This window comes from Borostomias antarcticus (assembly GCF_949987555.1).
Source record: "Borostomias antarcticus genome assembly, chromosome: 4".
Classification (NCBI taxonomy): domain Eukaryota; kingdom Metazoa; phylum Chordata; class Actinopteri; order Stomiiformes; family Stomiidae; genus Borostomias; species Borostomias antarcticus.
In genome coordinates, this window is record NC_140237.1 from 33,412,841 (window position 1) to 33,433,725 (window position 20,885).

Here is a 20,885-nt window from a genome sequence, read left to right on the forward strand (position 1 = left end):
TGCTGGTCTGTTATCTGCACAGAGATATCATCTGTGCTCGTGTCATTTTAAAGCCCCTTACCTTTGTTAACCACGGGTCAGGCGAACCACAACATTTTATATTCTAATTTAGTAGGAAGAAGAGACAATTGATGTGTGACAGAAATTGTGGTCAGCAAGACGAGGGGTGTCCTCAAGGTTCGCAAGACTGTGTTAGTTTTGATGTAATACATTTATCAATGTTTGACGCTTTTCAGTAAAGCCTTTCTGCTCCGCCCTGCCGTGTGTGTGTGTTTGTTTTTGTGTGCTTGTGTGTGTGTTTTTTGTTTTTGTGTGTGTTTTTGTTTTGTTTTGTGTGTGTGTGTGTTTGTTTTTGTGTGCTTGTGTGTGTGTTTTTGTTTTTGTGTGTGTGTTTTTGTTTTGTTTTGTGTGTGTGTGTGTGTGTGTGTGTGTGTGTGTGTGTGCGTGTGTGCGCGGGCGGGCGGGCTGACTCAGCTGGCCTTGTCGTGCAGTGTCAGTTCAGAGTCGCACAATTATGAAAAGGCAACCTTCCGCTGGAGCTGCATCCGAGGCAGATTTCTCCAACGTCAACTGGGCTTTCCTTTCAAGGCACACCGGGAACACCGCCGATAGATGGATCAAAGCCACGGCGCAGCTCTTCCTGAGTCTCAACGGTGACGAGAATGGTAAGAGTACACAAATGGACATTTCTTCATTTATTTCTCGTGGCAAATCCAGATCTGTAGGTCCGAGGAGGATCGTTGACTCGTTGTGACCGAGACGAGGCGAGGGTGATTGGCAGGTCTTTGCATGCAGTTGCTCGTCGGGGGCATTACACCATGATTTGTATCGGATACGCCTGCTAGTCATTAGATAAACGTTAGCTAATATTATTGGCAATGGCATGAACAGTGAATGCATCTTATCTAGCTTGCTACATGACAGCAACAGAGGTTGAAATCACTCTTGATCGTCCTGTCATTGGCGCAGCTAGCAGGTCTGCTTGCTACCAGCTAGCTCGCTGCTTTCGCATGCTAACTTGGCTATAGCGAGCTAGCCTAATGAGCTAACCGAGCAGATTGGCTCGCATGTGGTTAGTTAGCCCTTCAGTGGTGTCAGTGGCCAGTACAGTCACAATTAAGACGTGATTGAGTGGAAAGCAGCGTGTGACAGGCATGCCATGCAGACTAGGATGGAGACAACATGTCAACTCGTGCGACGGCATTCCAACTCTTAGGGTGCGTTCGTTTATAACTGGGAGGTGCAAATTGCGACTTGCTACTAGGAATGATTAAATAAAACACCGCATGAACTCGCACTTCCTCGTCGCAAATTCGGATATGTTTCTCAGCCCCCAGTTGCTCGAATGCACTAGATATAACTAGGTAACTGTGATATAATGGTATATAGATATAACTAGGTAACTGTGATATAATGGTATATAGATATAACTAGGTAACTGTGATATAATGGTATATAGATATAACTAGGTAACTGTGATATAATGGTATATAGATATAACTAGGTAACTGTGATATAATGGTATATAGATATAACTAGGTAACTGTGATATAATGGTATATAGATATAACTAGGTAACTGATATAATGGTATATAGATATAACTAGGTAACTGTGATATAATGGTATATAGATATTACTAGGTAACTGTGATATGATGGTATATAGATATAACTAGGTAACTGTGATATAATGGTATATAGATATAACTAGGTAACTGTGATATAATGGTATATAGATATAACTAGGTAACTGTGATATAATGGTATATAGATATAACTAGGTAACTGTGATATAATGGTATATAGATATAACTAGGTAACTGTGATATAATGGTATATAGATATAACTAGGTAACTGTGATATAATGGTATATAGCTCGAATGCACACAGGTCGGAAGTAGGTATTTTCCCACTTGCGACTTGCCACCTCCGACCACAAACGAACGCACCTTAACGTTGCTCGCAGTCTTGTGCCATGGCGTTAGCAGCAGGCAGGGTGTAGCTATGGTAGCTATGCTACAAGCTAGCTAGCAATAACTAGCTAATGAATCCGGCTAGCCTACTAGCTAGTAGAGCGAAACTTGCTGCCGGCAGGTTACATTTCTAGAGGCATTGCGTTAAAGCCAGCTAGCTTTTGTGGGAGTCAACAGTAAGTTAGCTGTTATTCACAGCTGGACATGATTGTAACTGGTCATAAGGTCACGTTAGCCTGTTAGGTGATTGTATTTCACATCTACAGTAGCTAACGTTACTTTAATTAAGCATTCTTCGAATATTAGGCCTATACTTTGACACAGACAGACCTCTTGGAGAGAGTTAGTTAGTTATTCCTGGACTGATTGCTATAGCTGTCCAAGTGGCGTCACAAATTGTGCGCGGTATGGTTTCCCAGGGTTGGTTGCTTGTGCCATCACATGTCTTGCTGGTAATTTAAAGTGAAATATGCTACATACCTTAGTCCTAATTAAACTACATACCTTAGTCCTAATTAAACTACATACCTTAGTCCCAATTAATCTACATACCTTAGTCTCAATTAAACTACATACCTTAGTCCCAATTAATCTACATACCTTAGTCTCAATTAAACTACATACCTTAGTTTCTGATATGACTTGAATTGTAGATAGGTTTGTATCAAAACTTAGTGCCATATGCCTAGGATTTAACTTTTACACATTTTCTGTAGGCAATATGGCTTTGAGTCCAGGTTGTGTGAAGGATTTGGTGGTGAGTGATTACGGTACTTATGTTATTTCCCTCAGGCGGTGAGAGAAGCCGAGCCATCGCAAAGCCTTGGCGCAGTAGATGTAGGCTTCTGTTCTACTCCTGGTGGGGTGCTGAGTCTATTTGTGTGTCTTACTTGGTCAGGGGCCCTGGCCCCCTCTCCCTGGCTTCATTGCAAAACTGCCTTATTTCCCACAGTACTAGTCTTATCCAGTCACATGCCCCAGCTTACCCCTGCTGCTAAGGGACATGGCTGCTGTTGCTAGAAGCCCTGGGGCTGGAGGAGGACTGAAACAATGCTCATGTAGATTACATAACATGGTCTACTTGTGCTATCATCAGTCACAATGCAGTGCTATCATCAGTCACAATGTACAACATTGACTCAAGACATTTAATCTACACTGCAGTGTGGTCTGGGCTCTGGATGGAGGAGCTCATTGTCTATTTGGAGAGCATGTCTCACTGGCTCGGCCTATGTGCTCCAGCTGTGTTGTCTGTTCCTGCTCTGTCTGCCAGAATGTCGCTGTGTCGAGTGCCACCCTGTGATCTAGTGTGTTTGTTCCACTGTAGTGTTTGTGCCAAGCCTCCCTGCACCAGGTCAAGCAGATAAGGCTTTTCCAGCAGGGCGAAAGGGAAGAAACCCAGTGACTGTTTGTTTGTTGTTTTATTGGAAGGCATGGCACGCACCCCCGTAATTCTCATGTGGCTGCACGGCCCCCAGAGAACCATACCGCTCCGGCTCCAGTGCAGATCTCAGGGCTGAGGGAGAAGGACTGCGTAGGATACAGGACTACCGCATTAATTATGCAAAAAGAGTCTTTTGTCCCATATCGGGTGTTTGTTATGGACAATAGCAGCCGTGTAACAGAAACATCCAGCGATTCTGACTCGGCTGCTTCCGTTACTGCAGTTTTACTGGCTGAAGTTGAGAAGCAGCCGGTCATAATATGGGTGGACGTCCTGCCGCTCCTCCGCTGTCCTGCCTCTGCCTGGGGGGTCCATCTGCCCGCATATCTTGTTAGTGCCAGATGTTAAAGGAAAAAGCATAATATGCCACATTGTTTGTTTATGTCACAGGACTACTGTGTGATTTTGCTAGGCTATTAGTGGATGCTGTCCTTGGTGGACTGACTCCGGCCGTAATGCTAGTCTCGGCGTGAGGAGCTGCAGTGTAGCCCATGTCCTAAAGGGCACAAGTGGGCGTCGGAGTGGGAGAACTGCTCATCACACTGTTGTCCTGTGACATTTTCACATGAGCCCCTACTGAACCAGCTCCAGTCCTCATTCCTTAGCTCAGCTAACACCAGGGACAGCACAGGGTCATACAGTAGGCTATAGTAACACCAGGGACAGCACAGGGTCATACAGTAGGCTATAGTAACACCAGGGACAGCACAGGGTCATACAGTAGGCTATAGTAACACCAGGGACAGCACAGGGTCATACAGTAGGCTAGAGTAAATGGCAATGTTACCCAGTAATGATCCTAATCTAAATAGACTCTTCTGTGCCATAGTCCTTTCAAGTGATGTCAGTGAGTTTAATTGCAATTGATGCAGTAGGCATAGATTTATTCAGCTGTAATAGACCAGTGTCAACAGTTTTTATTTTGTTCTGTCATTGATTTAATCATAAATTGAATTATCCATGGGCTACTCTGACACATTGGATGATACATTGCCAAGTTAGCCCATAATTGTACTAAAGAATTATTATTGCTCAGATAGTTGGATACAGAAAGGCCTAAGTATTACTGTTTGGAATAGATAATTAGTGATCATTAGTGTATATAGTACTTGCTCTTTGCACTGTCCTGTCTCGTCCCTGCACCCTGTCCAATGTTGTCTCCATGTTATGCATCACGACCAAAAGCGAATTCCTAGTAAACTGCATGACAATAAAACAAATTAAAATTGTATAGCCTAAGTATGTCGCTAACAACTCTAATCTCCTCAGCCTCCGTTCTCACTGTGTCCTTTCAGACTTAAACTGGGAGGAAACTAGTAGATGATCCTCTTTCTTTCCTCTCGGGGGCATTAACACCTGCCACCGGCCAAATGCAGGTAAAATTTCCAATTGGCGACTAGATTTTGGAAGGCTATCTGAAAAAAAAATAAAAAAAAAATACTTGGCCGGTAGATTTTTTCATCTAGAGTCCCCTTGGCAGGTGACTCACCGTGAGCCAAAAAGTTAATTTTCACCCCTGGGTTCTAACCTTCCCTTATCTCGCGCCAGACGCCTGGGCCTTTTTGCCGGTGTGTGTTTTGATGTCGGAGTATTGCCTGTTTGGGTGTAAAACATAGAACACAACTAGGCAGGCTACTACCCCCCGTTCTGATGTTATCCCAGTCGTCCCCCAGCGCTAATGTGAGGGAGAGCCAAGGAGCCAGATGTAATCTCAGTCTTATTGCGTCAGGTTTGGCCAGAGGAGTGAGGGAGGTTAACTAGGGCTGCAGGGCTCCATGGCTGTGTGGGAAATACAAATGGGCTGAGTAAATGGTGGTAGTGGGCAGAACAAGTTACCAGTGCTGAGTGAGGTTGTCTACTTATTTAGTCAATGCTGGTCACACACACACACACACACACACACACACACACATACTGGGATAACATTATATCTTTGTAGGGAGCACCTAAATCGAACCCTAGACCTAAACCTTAAACATAACCTTTGACCCTTATCCATAAACATAAGTGTAACCCTGATTAACGTTTGACCCTAAAATTAACCTTAAACTTGAGAGGACCATCCCTGTGTGACAAGTGATCCTTGTTCCTGTTTAACTATTCTTATAACATAGTAAAGCGCATGCACACACACACACACTAATATCCTGGTGGACTGGAAAAGGTGGGCTGGTTTGTTTCCTACAGGAACAGAGAGAGAGCAAGTGTGTGCGCCCGTGCGTTTTTCTGGCTGAGGCTTTAGCTAAAGGATTGAATTCCTTTGTTGTCTGACATTCTCAGGTACCATGGTTACAGGTTAGCAGAGACCAAAACTGTTCGAACAAAACTTTTAGACATGAATCCACCTGAATCACTGTTTGACCGTCTCTTAGAGAGATTTCTTTATCTGAATGACTATTGTCTCTTAACTCTCTGCTGTTGTTGCAAGAAATGCGACGATGATGCAGAAATATTACTCAACCAGCCATAATAACAATGACTACTGTAAAAGCATTGGCTTTATGCATGATGTCAGCAACTGTCTAATATCAAATCAGTGCTATGCCTACGAAGCCTAACCCGTTCTAACAAATGTTTCATTGGAAACACAATGGAGTTGGCAGTCTCACTAGTGGGGTTACCCCTCACAACAGTTTGGGAGTCCCTGGCACACACACACACCTTGGTGTGAACTGAGGGTATGGGTTGGGAGGGAGGCTGTGAATGCCAATGAGTCACAGCAGGTGTTTTGTCTGTGGGTATTTATCACTGAGGCCTCTCTACCCCTTTCTCCTGCCCTTCCCTTTTCTTGTCTCTCTTTCTCTCTCTCTCTCCTTCTCTCTCTCTCTCTCTCTCTCTGCACCCCACCCACTGTAATATCTAGGTGTCTCTTAGACACATTCATCAGGCAGCTCCGTGGCCTCTTACAGATTAACTGGTGTCCAGAGCTGGGAGGCTTCGGTAGCTCGCACACTGATCACTCAGCCTTTAACAGAGACCGTCTTCGCTTCACTGGCATCGGCACGGCCGTAGACTCTGAGATCCCAGCAGCTGCCCCTCAGAGCTGCGGACAGACAGGGAGAGACCGTGAGGGGGATCTAGCCGAAGATCCAGTGATCTAGAGAGAGAGAGAGAGAGAGAGGGAGGCGGTCTGTGGTGGTCGTGTGGCGGGCGCAGGTGATGCGCCAAGGATCCCTGGTATGTTCCTGTACAAAACCCTTAAGCACCGCGACGAAGAGGAGGACATTCAGGTACAGAGGCACCAGCTCTTTCAGCACAGTAGGCTAACCTGACAGAGAAACCCGCTTTGTCGTTCGGGCTTGTCGCGTGTCTTTTGTTGCGGCGCCATTGTGGCGAACCTCCACGAACTGTGCGGAGGCTTTGCAGTGTTGCGTAATCCCCCAGTCGCCTGCGGTGATGGGGCCTGTGGCATTAGTGGTGTTGGTCTAGCGCAGTTCTGAGGGTGAGTTTCAGGTTTTAATCCCAGTGAGGGGAGGGATTATCAGAGCTAATCATCCCTTGGGGCCCTGTGAGCTTCATTTTAGGAACAAAAAGGTATCAAGAGCTGGAAAACTAATTTGAAAATTCTTGTGACAGGGTCTATATCCCTGCTGTTGCTCTGCCATCCCTGTGTGGAGGGAGTTCTGGCCTGTGTGCTGTTGCTGTTCACCCAGTAGCACTAGCTAACACACTGGGGTTCCTAGGATTATTTAGACTATTTGTTTTTTTTTGTCCAGATGTCCACACTGGTTGTCTTGGATGTGTTTCTCGGAACAAAAGGTCGCCAGGACCCTACTGGCGTCGTAGTGGTCTTGTGAAGTTATGATTCAGACATTCTACCACACTTTATTAGGAATAACCTTTTTCTTTATTGACTTTATTTTTCATTCGCTGTTCATATCTCCTGATATTGCTTCTCTGCTTTTCCCCGCAGTCCCAGAAACCCTGGATAGAAAGCACTTTCACCAAGAGGGAATGTGTGTACATAATTCCAGTGTCAAAAGACCCCCACAGGTATGTTTTCGTGTGCCTGCAGGCTACCGTTGGCCTGCGTGGTGGTGGTGATGGTGGTGATGGTGGTGGTGGTGGTGGAACGGTGTAATTATATAGTGTGTCGAGGTAAAACCTAACTATCACTCTCCAGCAGTCAATAAGCCAGTAGCCACATGATCATATTGTTTATGTCTAACTACTACTGTAATTTAGGCTTCGAGTGAGAGGCAGTGCCCACTGTGAAATGTTGCATAATGTCTGTAGCACGCAGAAAACAACAACGCTGTTGTGTGAGTTTCTTAGTAATGTTCTGTATAGGTCCCCTGTGCGGCCTGTAGTTTCTCAGTAATGTTCTGTATAGGTCCCCTGTGCGGCCTGTAGTTTCTTAGTAATGTTCTGTAGAGGTCCCCTGTGCGGCCTGTAGTTTCTCAGTAATGTTCTGTATAGGTCCCCTGTGCGGCCTGTAGTTTCTCAGTAATGTTCTGTATAGGTCCCCTGTGCGGCCTGTAGTTTCTCAGTAATGTTCTGTATAGGTCCCCTGTGCGGCCTGTAGTTTCTCAGTAATGTTCTGTATAGGTCCCCTGTGCGGCCTGTAGTTTCTCAGTAATGTTCTGTATAGGTCCCCTGGTCACCTGTATAGGTCCCCTGGTCACCTGTATAGGTCCCCTGGTCACCTGTATAGGTCCCCTGTGCGGCCTGTAGTTCCTCAGTAATGTTCTGTATAGGTCCCCTGTGCGGCCTGTAGTTTCTCAGTAATGTTCTGTATAGGTCCCCTGTGTGGCCTGTAGTTTCTCAGTAATGTTCTGTATAGGTCCCCTGGTCACCTGTATAGGTCCCCTGCGCGGCCTGTAGTTCCTCAGTAAGACCCTGCTGGAGTTTGGTGCGCCAGTGCTGGAATTGTACTATAGAGCACTTCCTGTACAGGATGTAAAGGCCGCAGTCATTCAACGCACATCACATTTATTTTACAGCTCTGCACACACACACACACAACCCCCCCCCCCCACACACACACACACACCAGCTCTTTTGAAAGCAAACGGGTAGCTACATATCCAGTTGGGAAGAATAAAGCAGCCTAGATCGGTAACGTACCTATATGGGATATATGATCCAGTCTGATCTAAGACCCTTTCTCAGACCTCCGTTTCCCCACTGTCACGGCATGTTCTGTGATGTCCAGTGAGTTAGCCATCTTTCCGTCGTTTTTAGTTACACTTTTATCTGAATATCAAATCTTCCTTTCCTCTCTCACAAACTCACACTGTTACTGAGTTACTCGTTCCTTTGTGTTTTTACATCAATCATTTCCATTTACTTTCTCCAGACTGTTGACAGTCCGAGAACAGTTAAATGGTAGCTAAAGAGAAGGCTGTTTACCCGTGTGCTAGAAAGACTGTGGTGTAAATTGAGTGGGACACTGAGGGGGCGAATGGGACACATCGGGCCGGTTGCATAACCCTCTTGAGGACAACCTGACCATCTTCCATGCTGCCCAAAAGAGCAGGCTTTGACAGTCGGCCAAATAATCCTCCTACATCCTCCTGACAACAAGAAGCCATGCTCGATTTCCCCCTCTAAATATGTGTTTTTAATTTGTTGGAATACACCCGAAATGAGGCGCTAAGAGGGAACCAGTCAGTTAACTGGGTTGATTACACATTATGCTCAACAACGTGTTTACATTTTTGCAGATGCCTTCCAGGATGTCAGATCTGCCAACAGTTGGTGCGGTGAGTGTTTTCCTGTTTCCCGGGCAGACGCAGACTGACATGCGTTAGTTATACGTTAGTTATGCGTTAGTTATGCGTTATGACAGCAGAGGGATGAGGGAGTATGGATGAGGGAATAGTCTAGTTAGTCTCACAGTTACACCAGGGGACACGGACCTGGACCCCACCTGGGCCCCCTAGTCTGGTTGCCTCAAGTCTAAGGGGAGCCATGCACAACAGATTAGCCTTTGAGATTCCGGGAGGCGTGAGGTAAACCTGTGAGGAAAATGTTTAAACTGTACACCACCCCGTCCTCAGGAAACAATTAGCTTCCAGCCTTTGTGAGTCAGGATACGCATCCACCCCTGAGGTGATTTGAGAGAGGATGGGAGTTTTGGCCGACCCATTTTTGGCTAGTTCACACTCTCAAAAGTCATGTAGGATTATGTAGGCATTAAAGAATTAATAGTTTTGTAGCAGAATTTGACGTATTGTACTGGAACTGAGTGGGTTTGGGAATCACACAGATGATACACAGACAGCTGGTTGCTCATCTAAGGTGCGTCCTCATGCTCCTGTCCTGCTGTCTCTGTCCCTCTCGTGTCCGTCCCCGCGTGTCCGTCCAGGTGCTGCTGCGGGCGTCTGGTACGGCAGCACGCCGGCTTCACGGCCAGCCTGGCCATGAAGTACTCGGACGTGAAGCTGGGTGAGAACCCCAACCTGTCTCTGCCCGAGCTGGAGGAGTGGTCTGTGGAGAAACACACAGAGGAGAGCCCCACCGACGCCTACGGCATCGTCAATTTCCAGGGAGGGTCCCACTCCTACAGAGCCAAGGTACACACACTTTCAGACATGTCTGATTTCACTACAAACAAAGGACCAGCAGTGTTCTGTTTCTAGCTCTCGGCCCCAGTCTGCAGCCAGATGTAATATGGGAAATCTGTCTAGCCATGCTTTCATAAACTCATCAATCACCCAGGAAACCCATTCTGAAAACCAAGACACATCCAACGTTTAGATCAAAGAAAAAGTTAAGAATGACAATCTTATCTACACATGTAAACCGTAGCTTTCAGTAATAATTTGAGGAAATCCGCCTCTTAAAAAAAACAAACAAACTCTCAGCTAACCCTCCTTCCGGAAAGCGAACGGCCGTTTCTCTCATGATGATGTCCGGGTGAAAGTGTCCGTTGGTCAGCTTCCTCACGCCGCCCCCCCCCCCCCCCCCCCTTGCCTGTCTCTCTCTGTCCAGTATGTGCGTCTGTCCTACGACACGCGGCCCGAGAACGTCCTGCGGCTCATGCTGAAGGAATGGCAGATGGAACTGCCCAAGATCCTCATCTCTGTCCACGGAGGCATCCAGAACTTCGAGCTGCACCCCACCATCAAACAGGTGGTGGGCAAGGGCCTCATCAAGGCTGCTGTTACCACCGGGGCATGGATACTCACCGGAGGGGTCAACACAGGTACACACACACACACACACACACTGTCACATGCGCACACACACACACACACACACACACACTGTCACATGCGCGCACACACACACACACACACACACACACACACACACTGTCACATGCGCGCACACACACACACACACACACACACACACACACACACACACACTAAGTCACATGCGCACACACACACACACACACACTAAGTCACATGCGCACACACACACACTGTCACATGCGCACACACACACACACACACTAAGTCACATTCACACACAAACACACACTGTCACACGCGCGCGCACACACACACACACAAAGTCACATGCACACAGTCACATGCACGCGCGCGCACTCACAGTCACGCGCACACAGTCGCACGCCCACACACACACACACACACACACACACACACATTGTCTTTGCTGACTTAGCAGGAGTTAATGCCTGGTTAGCAGGAGTTAATGCCGGGTTAAAGGCGGTTATCTGTATTTGTGAAAAGCCAGAGGTGTGGCGCGTGTGTGTGTGTACGACAATCATAGTGTTTAAGTCATTACTCAGTGTGTCAATTAACCAGATTAGTGTTTACCCCATTGAATGACCCCCCTCCAGACCAGCTGCAGGGATGGCCTCTCAGCTCTCTCCAGAGGACTGGATCAATCAAGTTCATTTGGCCGGTTACCAGAATCATGGAAGGGCTCTGTTGTAGATGATTGTTTTCTGTTGGGTATTGATTGGTTGTTGCCTCCCAGGTGTGGCGAAGCACGTGGGCGACGCCCTAAAAGAGCACTGTTCCAGATCCTCGCGGAAAATTTGCACTATCGGGATCGCTCCCTGGGGGGTCATCGAGAACAGGAACGATCTGATCGGGAGAGATGTGAGATTAACACGGCGCTCAGACCTCTGCTGGCACATTCCCTCATCCCTCTGCTGTTATAATCCCTCATCTCTCTGCTGTTATAATCCCTCATCCCTCTGCTGTTATAATCCCTCATCCCTCTGCTGGCACATTCCCTCATCCCTCTGCTGTTATAATCCCTCATCCCTCTGCTGTTATAATCCCTCATCCCTCTGCTGTTATAATCCCTCATCCCTCTGCTGGCACATTCCCTCATCCCTCTGCTGTTATAATATCTCATCCCTCTGCTGTTATAATCCCTCATCCCTCTGCTGTTATAATCCCTCATCCCTTTGCTGTCATAACCCCTCATCCCTCTGCTATAATCCATCATCCCTCTGCTGTTATAACCCCTCATCCCTCTGCTGTTATAATCCCTCTGCAGTTATAATCCCTCATCCCTTTGCTGTCATAACCCCTCATCCCTCTGCTGTTATCCCTCTGCTGTTATAACCCCTCATCCCTCTGCTGTTATCCCTCTGCTGTTATAATCCCTCATCCCTCTCTCGTCCGTATTCACATCTTCTACACACTCCTTCATTTGTATTCTCAAGCCTCAAACTGTTTGTTCTCCTCTTCTGTGTTCTCCTCTGTTCTGTTGTGTTCTCCTGTGTTCTGTGTTCTCCTCTGTTCTCTGTTGTGTTCTGCTCTGTTCTCCTCTGTTCTGTGTTCTCCTCTGTTCTCCGTTGTGTTCTCCTGTGTTCTCCTCTGTTCTCTGTTGTGTTCTCCTGTGTTCTCCTCTGTTCTCTGTTGTGTTCTGCTCTGTTCTCCTCTGTTCTGTGTTCTCCTCTGTTCTCCGTTGTGTTCTCCTCTGTTCTCCGTTGTGTTCTCCTCTGTTCTGTGTTCTCCTCTGTTCTGCGTGGTTCCCCCGGTTCCCCCGGTCCCAGGTGGTGTCTCCGTACCAGACTCTGCTCAACCCGCTCAGCAAGCTCAACGTTCTCAACAACCTGCACTCACACTTCCTCCTGGTGGACGACGGCACGGTGGGGAAATACGGCGCCGAGGTGCAGCTGCGCCGAGAGCTGGAGAAACACATCAACCTCCAGAGGATACACGCACGTAAGACACACACACACACACACACAAGCACACACACACACACACACACACACACACAAGCACACACACACACACACACACACACACACACAACACATCAACCTCCAGAGGATACACGCACGTAAGACACACGCACACACACACACACACACACACACACACACACAACACATCAACCTCCAGAGAATACACGCACGTAAGACACACACACACACACACACACACACACACACACACATCAACCTCCAGAGGATACACACACAAGACACACACACACACACACACACGCTAACAGGGAGATTACAGCTGACTAGCTATTATCATCAATCCCTTGCAGCCGCAGTTATTAGGGTGTGGCAGTAACTAAGTGGTGCCTAACCTCTTAATAAGCATTGCGTCATGATGGGAGCTGTGATGTCATCTTTCTCAGTTGGTACACCTGTGTGTGTTTTTATCGTGTGTGTGTGTTTCAGGAATCGGCCAGGGCGTCCCGGTGGTGGCCCTGATCTTTGAGGGGGGTCCCAACGTCATCCCGACGGTGTTGGACTACCTCCAGGAGAGCCCCCCTGTCCCCGTGGTGGTGTGTGAGGGCACGGGCCGCGCTGCCGACATCCTGGCCTACATCCACAAGCAGACGGAGGAGGGAGGGTGAGACACACACACACACACACACACACACCCCCTGTGCCACTGAGCCTTTGTGCCTCGTACCTGCTGCTATGTCACTGATGGTGACTTCCTGTAATCCCCTAGAGGATTACCTGATGGTGTGGAGGCTGACATCATCGCCACAATCAAAAAAACCTTCAACTTCAGCCACGGCGACGCCATCCACCTGTTCCAGACACTGATGGAGTGCATGAAGAGTAAAGAACTGGTAAAGATGTTTTTACATGGTCCCCATCATATCAGTTACTCCCATCATATCAATTTATTGGCGTGTTAATTTTGACACAGCAATAAAAAAAATAAAAAAAAGAACGAATCGGCTACAATGGTGTTATAAAACCCACAACAAGCAATGTATCATCTGTACTGTATCTGTCATATAATGTATTGTATTATGTTATGTCTTAACATTCAAAGAATCCCCTTTGCGGTCATGTTGTCATGTAGACTTGGTTTCTCTCTGCATGACAGATCACTGTGTTTCAAATCGGCACAGAGGACCACCAGGACATCGATGTGGCCATCCTGAAAGCATTACTCAAAGGTGACTCCCTCTCTCTGGCCATCTCTTTCTCTCAGTCGCTCTCCGTGAAAGTGTCCGTCTTATTCTTTGTCTCGTCTTTCCCGTCTATCTCTCTCCGCCTCTTTCCTAGATAAGAGGTTGAGTACAAAATGTTCTGCTGAGAGGGTTGGACCTGGGTTGAGCTACGGTTCTCATATTTGATGTTTTCATACGGACATGGATATGTTGTGAGAACCATCTCCCTCTCTCCCCTCTGTCTCCCTTCCTGTGCGTCCAGAGAGATTATGTTACCTGCGTTCTCGGAGCCCCATGCTTCCAACGAGCCTCCTCAGTCCTCTCTCATCTCAAGCCCCTGTCCTCTCCTCGCCCTCTTTTTTCTGCAGTCTGTCTGAGAGAGAGAGAGAGAGAGAGAGAGACTGAGCTCTGAGGGAGAGGCTTCTAGGTATTCCATTGTGTGGAGCAGTCGTTCACCTGTTCCCCCACCTGTGTTGTTGAATGTGTTAATGGTCCACCCCATCCACCCCCGTGTAAACGCCTGCTAGTGGTTTGGTCCTGTGAAGAAACTGGTAGTCAGTCAACGAACTGGAGGAATTCAGACATTACAAAACGGAGCAAATATTTGGTTGTCAAACCAATAGTTATATTGGTAAACCAGTAACTAATTCTCTATAGAGAGATTGAAGACTACAAAAGTGTATTAGAATATTTTAAAGATGCTACGCAGGGTATCGAGAAGCTAAATTGAATATTTGTGTGTCACAATTTTGGGCACGTCACACACAAACTTGATACTTTGTTCCTGGGAGGCGGGACCAAATGCACTACTTGATGGCCAATCACAGCCGTTTGAAAAATGTGGTCCAATGAGGTTGTGTGATGCGGAGAACATAAACCTTGTGTGCGTGGCGTGCCACAATTTCTGGGGACCCTTAGGCCTGGATTACATTTGCGCTACTGCATTTGTTCATGGATACGTTTTCGAACGGGGAAATTGAGCCATGATTATCCGTGGATGATCTGTTCAAATTTCTTATCACACTAACACGCCTGAAAAAGCATAACTCACCACCATTAAGGAGCATATCAGACAGGTAATTTATGAGTTTGAGCTATAGCAATCAAGGGGAATGTTTTCTTGGCTAGTAGCATAGTCTAGAATGTAGAGAGTTTAAAATGCAGCTGTCCTGTCCACCATTGAACCACCGGCAACCGTCACCAACGAATACATTCCCTGTTTGTGTTCCATATCCGGTACGCATTCCCTGCTTTTAAAATAATCTATTTTTTTGTGACTAATCCTAAAAGATGGCCTACTTTCATTTAAATCTAATTGTTCAATCTCAATCCGCGCCGCTGGGATAACAATATTTTATTTGTTTGTTGTAAGAGATGAATGATTGCAACTCGTAAACAGTTCCCTTTGCTTCCAAACTATCTTCTCGTCTACTTTGTGTTGCTGCATTTATTTGTTTTATTCTTTCATGTTTTTAGAGTGCAATCAACTTTTACCAAGAGGACAAAATTCATCCATCCATCCATCCACCCAACGTAGTCCTGGAGTGTGAGGGCAGCGTTGTAGGCCTACCATAGATAAGCCTGCCGTAGGCTCGGTTCACCACAGATCTTCTGCATTTTTTATTTTTTTTTACAGTAATCCAAACTACATATCCAATTCCTATTTAGATTTATGATCATTGACTCACACACAAACAAACCAACTCCTAGGCTATTGTTAAATGATTACAGAAACTTCACAAACTTCTGCGTCAGGATTGACAAACCCATACTTGCGTCTCGTCATTTTCAAGTCTTGTTATAATATGGGAGCTATAACATGAGGGAATGGATAAAGGACTTAAAACAAACTGATAATAAGGACTATATATTGTAACCTTTGGACTGAATTAGATGATTGAATAGAGAATATTATTCATGAAGAAACGGGCAGGAGAGCTCGGACGTTCAGACGGGTGTGATGAAGTTCAGACAGGTGTGATGAAGTTCAGACAGGTGTGATGAAGGTGCTATTTGGTCAGGAAGACAAGACTTAGCTGGCGAGCCAACAACCCACGTTTATAGCGGCATATATTATCAATATATTTATTTACATATATTATCAATGAAAGCTTTTAAACTTTTTGCCAGTTACTTTTCATTGAACGAGAGAATATTATTATTTGAAGTGTCTATTCTTGTTTGGGTTATGATTTGAAATGTCTACTTTTTGGGGGGAACCTGTAAACATTGAATATAGTTCAAGTTAATCCTGTGTTATTATCCACTTGGCAGTTTTTTGCCTGACTATAGCTCAAACTCGTAAATAACCTGTTTGATTGTTATAATGCGAAGTGAACACAGCATTACAGTATACAGCTCTGGATTTTGAGCACCAAAACGTAGCTCTGGCCGCATCCCAAGGCCTCCAGGTTCGAAGTTCGTTTTGGCCAGGGTAGTGTAATTGCTACGTAGGTGCAAACGTAGGTCTTTTTTTTTGACAAAAACGCAGTAGTGTAATCCAGGTCTTAGACTAAAGGTTTGAATTATAGCAAAGTTCTGTGTAGCAACTTTAAGTCAACACATCTATTTAAAGACCTGAGTTGCCACCCAAGGACTGAAATAGGACATAATTTATACACAACCCTTCCTCCCTGACTGTGATAGTAGTGTTGTGTTTGACTGTGTTCGTACAAATGTGAAAATGCAGGAGTATAAAGTCATCTATACATCTGCTTACCCCCCACATTGACTGGCTGTTTCAAACTCGACCACCACAACAGTTTATTCTAGTCTATTAGAGTTGGTGAACATTGAGAGTACATGTTTAACTAACAACCAGATTAATGTGGGAGTGAACAGTAGTCCAAACTGGGATTAGACTATGTATTCTATCATTCTATATAATCTGTGTGTGACTGTGTTAGTGTTTTATCACTGTATTACTTTCTAATCCTTTCTGGTTAGCTAGGAGAAAATGCACAGTTAATATTGGTTAGCCTACCTGGGAATGAATTGCTGTGTTTTTCTGCTCTTCAGGCACTAACGCCTCTGCGTTCGATCAGCTGGTCCTGACTTTGGCCTGGGATAGGGTTGACATCGCCAAGGACCATGTGTTTGTGTATGGACAGCAGTTACTGGTAGGTGTATTTGTGTGTGTCTCGTTCGAGTGTGTAGGCAGCAGCTTGTGGTGTGTTTGCCTAACCCAAAATAACCTCCTCAAGTGCCCAGTGTCGGTGGCCAGTTGAGACAGGGGACAAGCCACGGGTCAGCTGCCAACGTCCTGTTTGTCTTGTCTGATATCTATCTTATCTCTAATCTGATAACTCGTTTAAATGTGTATTAAGAAATCCTAGCTGATGTTGCATGCTTACCTCCAGTCTGAGTTGCTAAGAGATGTGTTGTATCATGATGTGCTGTGTGTCTGTGGGTGTAGGTAGGTAAGAGATGTGTTGTATCATGATGTGCTGTGTGTCTGGGGGTGTAGGTAGGCTCTCTGGAGCAGGCCATGCTAGATGCTCTGGTAATGGACAGGGTGGACTTTGTGAAGCTACTGATTGAGAACGGCGTGAGCATGCACCGTTTCCTCACCATCACAAGGCTGGAGGAGCTCTACAACACGGTAAACCACACGCCTACATCTTACTAACACACACACACACACACACACACCTCCATATGACTTACCTTTATATCTGTCTTTTCTCTGCTCCAGAAACAATCTCCAACCAATCCAACTCTCTTCCACCTCGTAAGGGATGTCAAACAGGTAGACCTCCTTAAATCCACACCTTAAAGTTGAAGAAGGATCTCTTATCGGTCACTTGGTGTATCTCTTATAGGCTCTGTGCACCAGCTTCACTACTTCCTGAAAGTCACTTGGCATCTTTATTTCCTGTCCTATATGATTGGATTAAGTGATTAATCAGGTGTGCGGCCCTTAATTAATCAGGTGTGTAACCCTAACCCAGACCCAGCGCACACCTGATTAATCACTTAATCCAATCATATTGGACAGGAAATAAAGATGCCAAGTGACTTTCAGGAAGTAGTGAAGCTGGTGCACAGAGCCTATTGGTCACTTCATACGGCTCACATCACTATTGATAATTCCACACAGGGTAACCTTCCCCCAAACTACAAGATGACCTTGATCGACGTGGGCCTGGTCATCGAGTACCTGATGGGCGGGACTTACAGGTGCAACTACACTAGGAAACGCTTCAGGATCATATACAACAATCTCCATGGCAACAGCAGGGTAAGGAAGGGTTAAGACCCTTTTCACACTGCAGGTTTTTTTGGGGGGGGGGGGAACGGGGGGGGGGCACTGGCCGCTGATCTGGACTGCCTGACGTGCCGTTTGTTTCCATAACAACGAAAAATGAAAACGTGCATCAATGCGTTTTCTATTTTAGGCTATATAAACAATTATCTTGCACCTTTTATCTCTCCAACCCTGTTTTTAACTTGCAATAAGATTAAGATGTTTGTCTGGGAGGCATTTTCGCTGGACTTAATTATCAGAAGAGACATCTCTGTCTCGGAACACCAGTTCCGTCTGCCACACACACACACACACACACACACATGCGAGAAGACCCTGCTGCTCTAAGTGGAGGGAATGGAAACGCTCAAAAGTTTGGTTGCTCGTTCCAAAGTGCAAACAGTCTTTTTCGAGGAAACATGAGCAATCTTTGAAACATTTAGCAAAAGCACATCACATTTGTTACCCATGGAGAAATGCACCATTTTCAACTGCCTAGTATTCTCGTTGCCACTAGCCGTTAATGACGTTCTATCCCATAACGTTAATCTACATTAAATATTATTTCATTAACATTCAATATTTAATATTCAATAATTCATATTCAAATCCAATCAGAAAACAAGCAATAGAAATGACCTGTGGGGATTAAACATTGATTTGACTGTAGGTGTCAGTCGATGACGGCAGCTGTTGTGGGCTGCTGTGCATTGTTGTCATAGGGAGTCTGAGCACACTAAGATTAAGAGAAAAGGCATGTTGAGGAAAGAGCTTAATCAGTTGGGTCGTTAAAAATCTGTTTTGTTTCAGTGTAAAATAACATCTGGAAAATCTGGCCATCCTACCCACACAGAGCTAAAATTATACTAAAGTGGGTTAGTGATTTAAAGCATTAATTCGCCAACTAAATTGTTTTTGCAGCTTTTATTATGCCCTACAGTGCAGCTACTTTTGTTTCTTGTTACTTTTTTTTTTTTTAAGAGAAGGTGATTGCATAAAATGTTAAAATATTAATGGCATAAAATAGTGAAATATTAATGACATTTTTAATATTTATTTGGGGTAAATTAACTGTTCTATTAATTGATCGATAAAAAATAATTGTTAAAATAATCGTTAAATTAGTTTAGATTAATTGACTAATCAAAAACATAATCGCTAGATTAATCGCTAGAAAAATAGTTGTTACAGGTAGGTGCACCCCTTGTTTACACTATACCATGTATATTATAATAGTGAACTTCTCAACTTTCCACTCCTATGTTTGCTATTGTTGTTGTTGCTAAATACAGACTGTTTTTGTGACGTCTTGCCTCTCATTTGCTGTAATTGGTTGTCTCAGAAAAAAAAAATCGAAAGTTTAATTATTTTCAACAAAAAAGGTGGAGGGGGTTGTGTTTTGTGGAGCAGCCGCTTCCCGTTGCTTTTCACAGAAAAAAGGCAGAGTGGATCAGAAAAAAAAACCTGCAGTATCACCACAGCCTAAGTTGACCTTTGATCTTTTTAGGCAGTTTGACCACCAGGACTGCACAGTGCACCCTCACTTCCATATGTCTGGGCTTGAACCAACGTTGTTATAGTTGGAGAATAGAGAATATCCCCTTGCTCTGGTAGTAAATGTCTAATATTACAGAACTGTGACGACTTAACCAGACTGTGACTCCTCCCCCCTCTCTGCTGGTGTGCAGCGGTCTGGCCGCCACGCCGCCGGGCCGGGTTCTCACCTGAGGAAGGGTCACGAGTCCTTCAGCATCCAGGCAGACAAGAAGGAGAAGACGAGGCACAATCACTTCATCAAAACCGCACAACCCTACAAACCAAAGGTAAAGCACACACAACCCTACAAACCAAAGGTAAACCACACACAACCCTACAAACCAAAGGTAAACCACACACAACCCTACAAACCAAAGGTAAACCACACACAACCCTACAAACCAAAGGTAAACCACACACAACCCTACAAACCAAAGGTAAACCACACACAACCCTACAAACCAAAGGTAAACCACACACAACCCTACAAACCAAAGGTAAACCACACACAACCCTACAAACCAAAGGTAAACCACACAGTCATACTGATGCTTGTAGCCATACAAATCCATGATTGAACAGACTAGGGCCGTGTCCGAATTGCATACTACTTGCTATATAGTAGGCGAGATGCAGCATGCTGCATCAAAACTGTGCATACTGTATTTCGCCTACTATATAGTAGGTACTATATAGTAGGCGAAATCGGCGAAAAAATGGGCGTAAATGTAGCATAGTCCAGAGCATACTGTTCCGGAAGTCGAGAGGTGAAACGTCACTGGGCTGTGAGAAAAATAAAAAAAGATGGCGAACGAAGAGATCTCCGGGACCGCAGCGGGAGTTTTCAAATGTAAGTATTGACTTAATTTGTCGATGGAAAAATTATTTTTCCGGACAGATATCTTAGTTATAACGACACAGAGCTACAAATGCAGTTTTGTGTATATAGGTGGGGTAGAAATGACATTTCGAAAAAGAACGTCATGATAGCTAGCTGCTTGCATTGATCTCTGTGGTGGACGTTACGTTAGCTAGCTAGCCCAGCCAACGTTAATAGGCTGCTAACGTTACAGGTGTTCAGACGGCTCTTGCTCAAAACGTATTAATGTCATAGCTTAAATGTTATTATAGCTAGAATCAAGACAAACAGAGTAACATTTCCATGTAATATGACCATGATTGCTTAAGAAATGTATAAGAAATGTCGAAATTGTGATGAGTTGTTAAATGGCTAACCTAAGCCACCGAGCCTAACGTTACTTGAAGTTGTTTAAACAATTGTCTGTTCATTCCGTGATTTAAACGAGTTCAACTGTTCATATATCAATATATTAGTATTCATTGTCCCATAATACTTCTGGATGTATTACAGG

At 45.2% G+C, this 20,885-nt stretch overlaps 1 protein-coding gene across 6 annotated transcripts in view; it reads left to right on the plus strand.

Annotated features, from left to right (window-relative positions):
- Positions 1-545: 545 nt before the first annotated feature.
- Positions 546-20,885, plus strand: part of trpm7 (transient receptor potential cation channel, subfamily M, member 7) — a 46,329-nt gene continuing 25,989 nt past the window's right edge. For all 6 annotated transcript variants that reach the window (XM_084436881.1, XM_084436885.1, XM_084436883.1 and 3 more), the window contains exons 1-15: positions 546-665; positions 7,333-7,412; positions 9,086-9,124; positions 9,730-9,937; positions 10,356-10,569; positions 11,319-11,443; positions 12,352-12,523; positions 12,997-13,171; positions 13,277-13,400; positions 13,664-13,736; positions 16,749-16,849; positions 17,197-17,331; positions 17,425-17,478; positions 17,830-17,970; positions 19,665-19,799. In XM_084436881.1, coding sequence (XP_084293007.1) covers positions 663-665; positions 7,333-7,412; positions 9,086-9,124; positions 9,730-9,937; positions 10,356-10,569; positions 11,319-11,443; positions 12,352-12,523; positions 12,997-13,171; positions 13,277-13,400; positions 13,664-13,736; positions 16,749-16,849; positions 17,197-17,331; positions 17,425-17,478; positions 17,830-17,970; positions 19,665-19,799 — 1,779 coding nt within the window. In that variant the 5' untranslated portion in view covers positions 546-662. The remainder of the gene's footprint in view (positions 666-7,332; positions 7,413-9,085; positions 9,125-9,729; positions 9,938-10,355; positions 10,570-11,318; positions 11,444-12,351; positions 12,524-12,996; positions 13,172-13,276; positions 13,401-13,663; positions 13,737-16,748; positions 16,850-17,196; positions 17,332-17,424; positions 17,479-17,829; positions 17,971-19,664; positions 19,800-20,885) is intronic.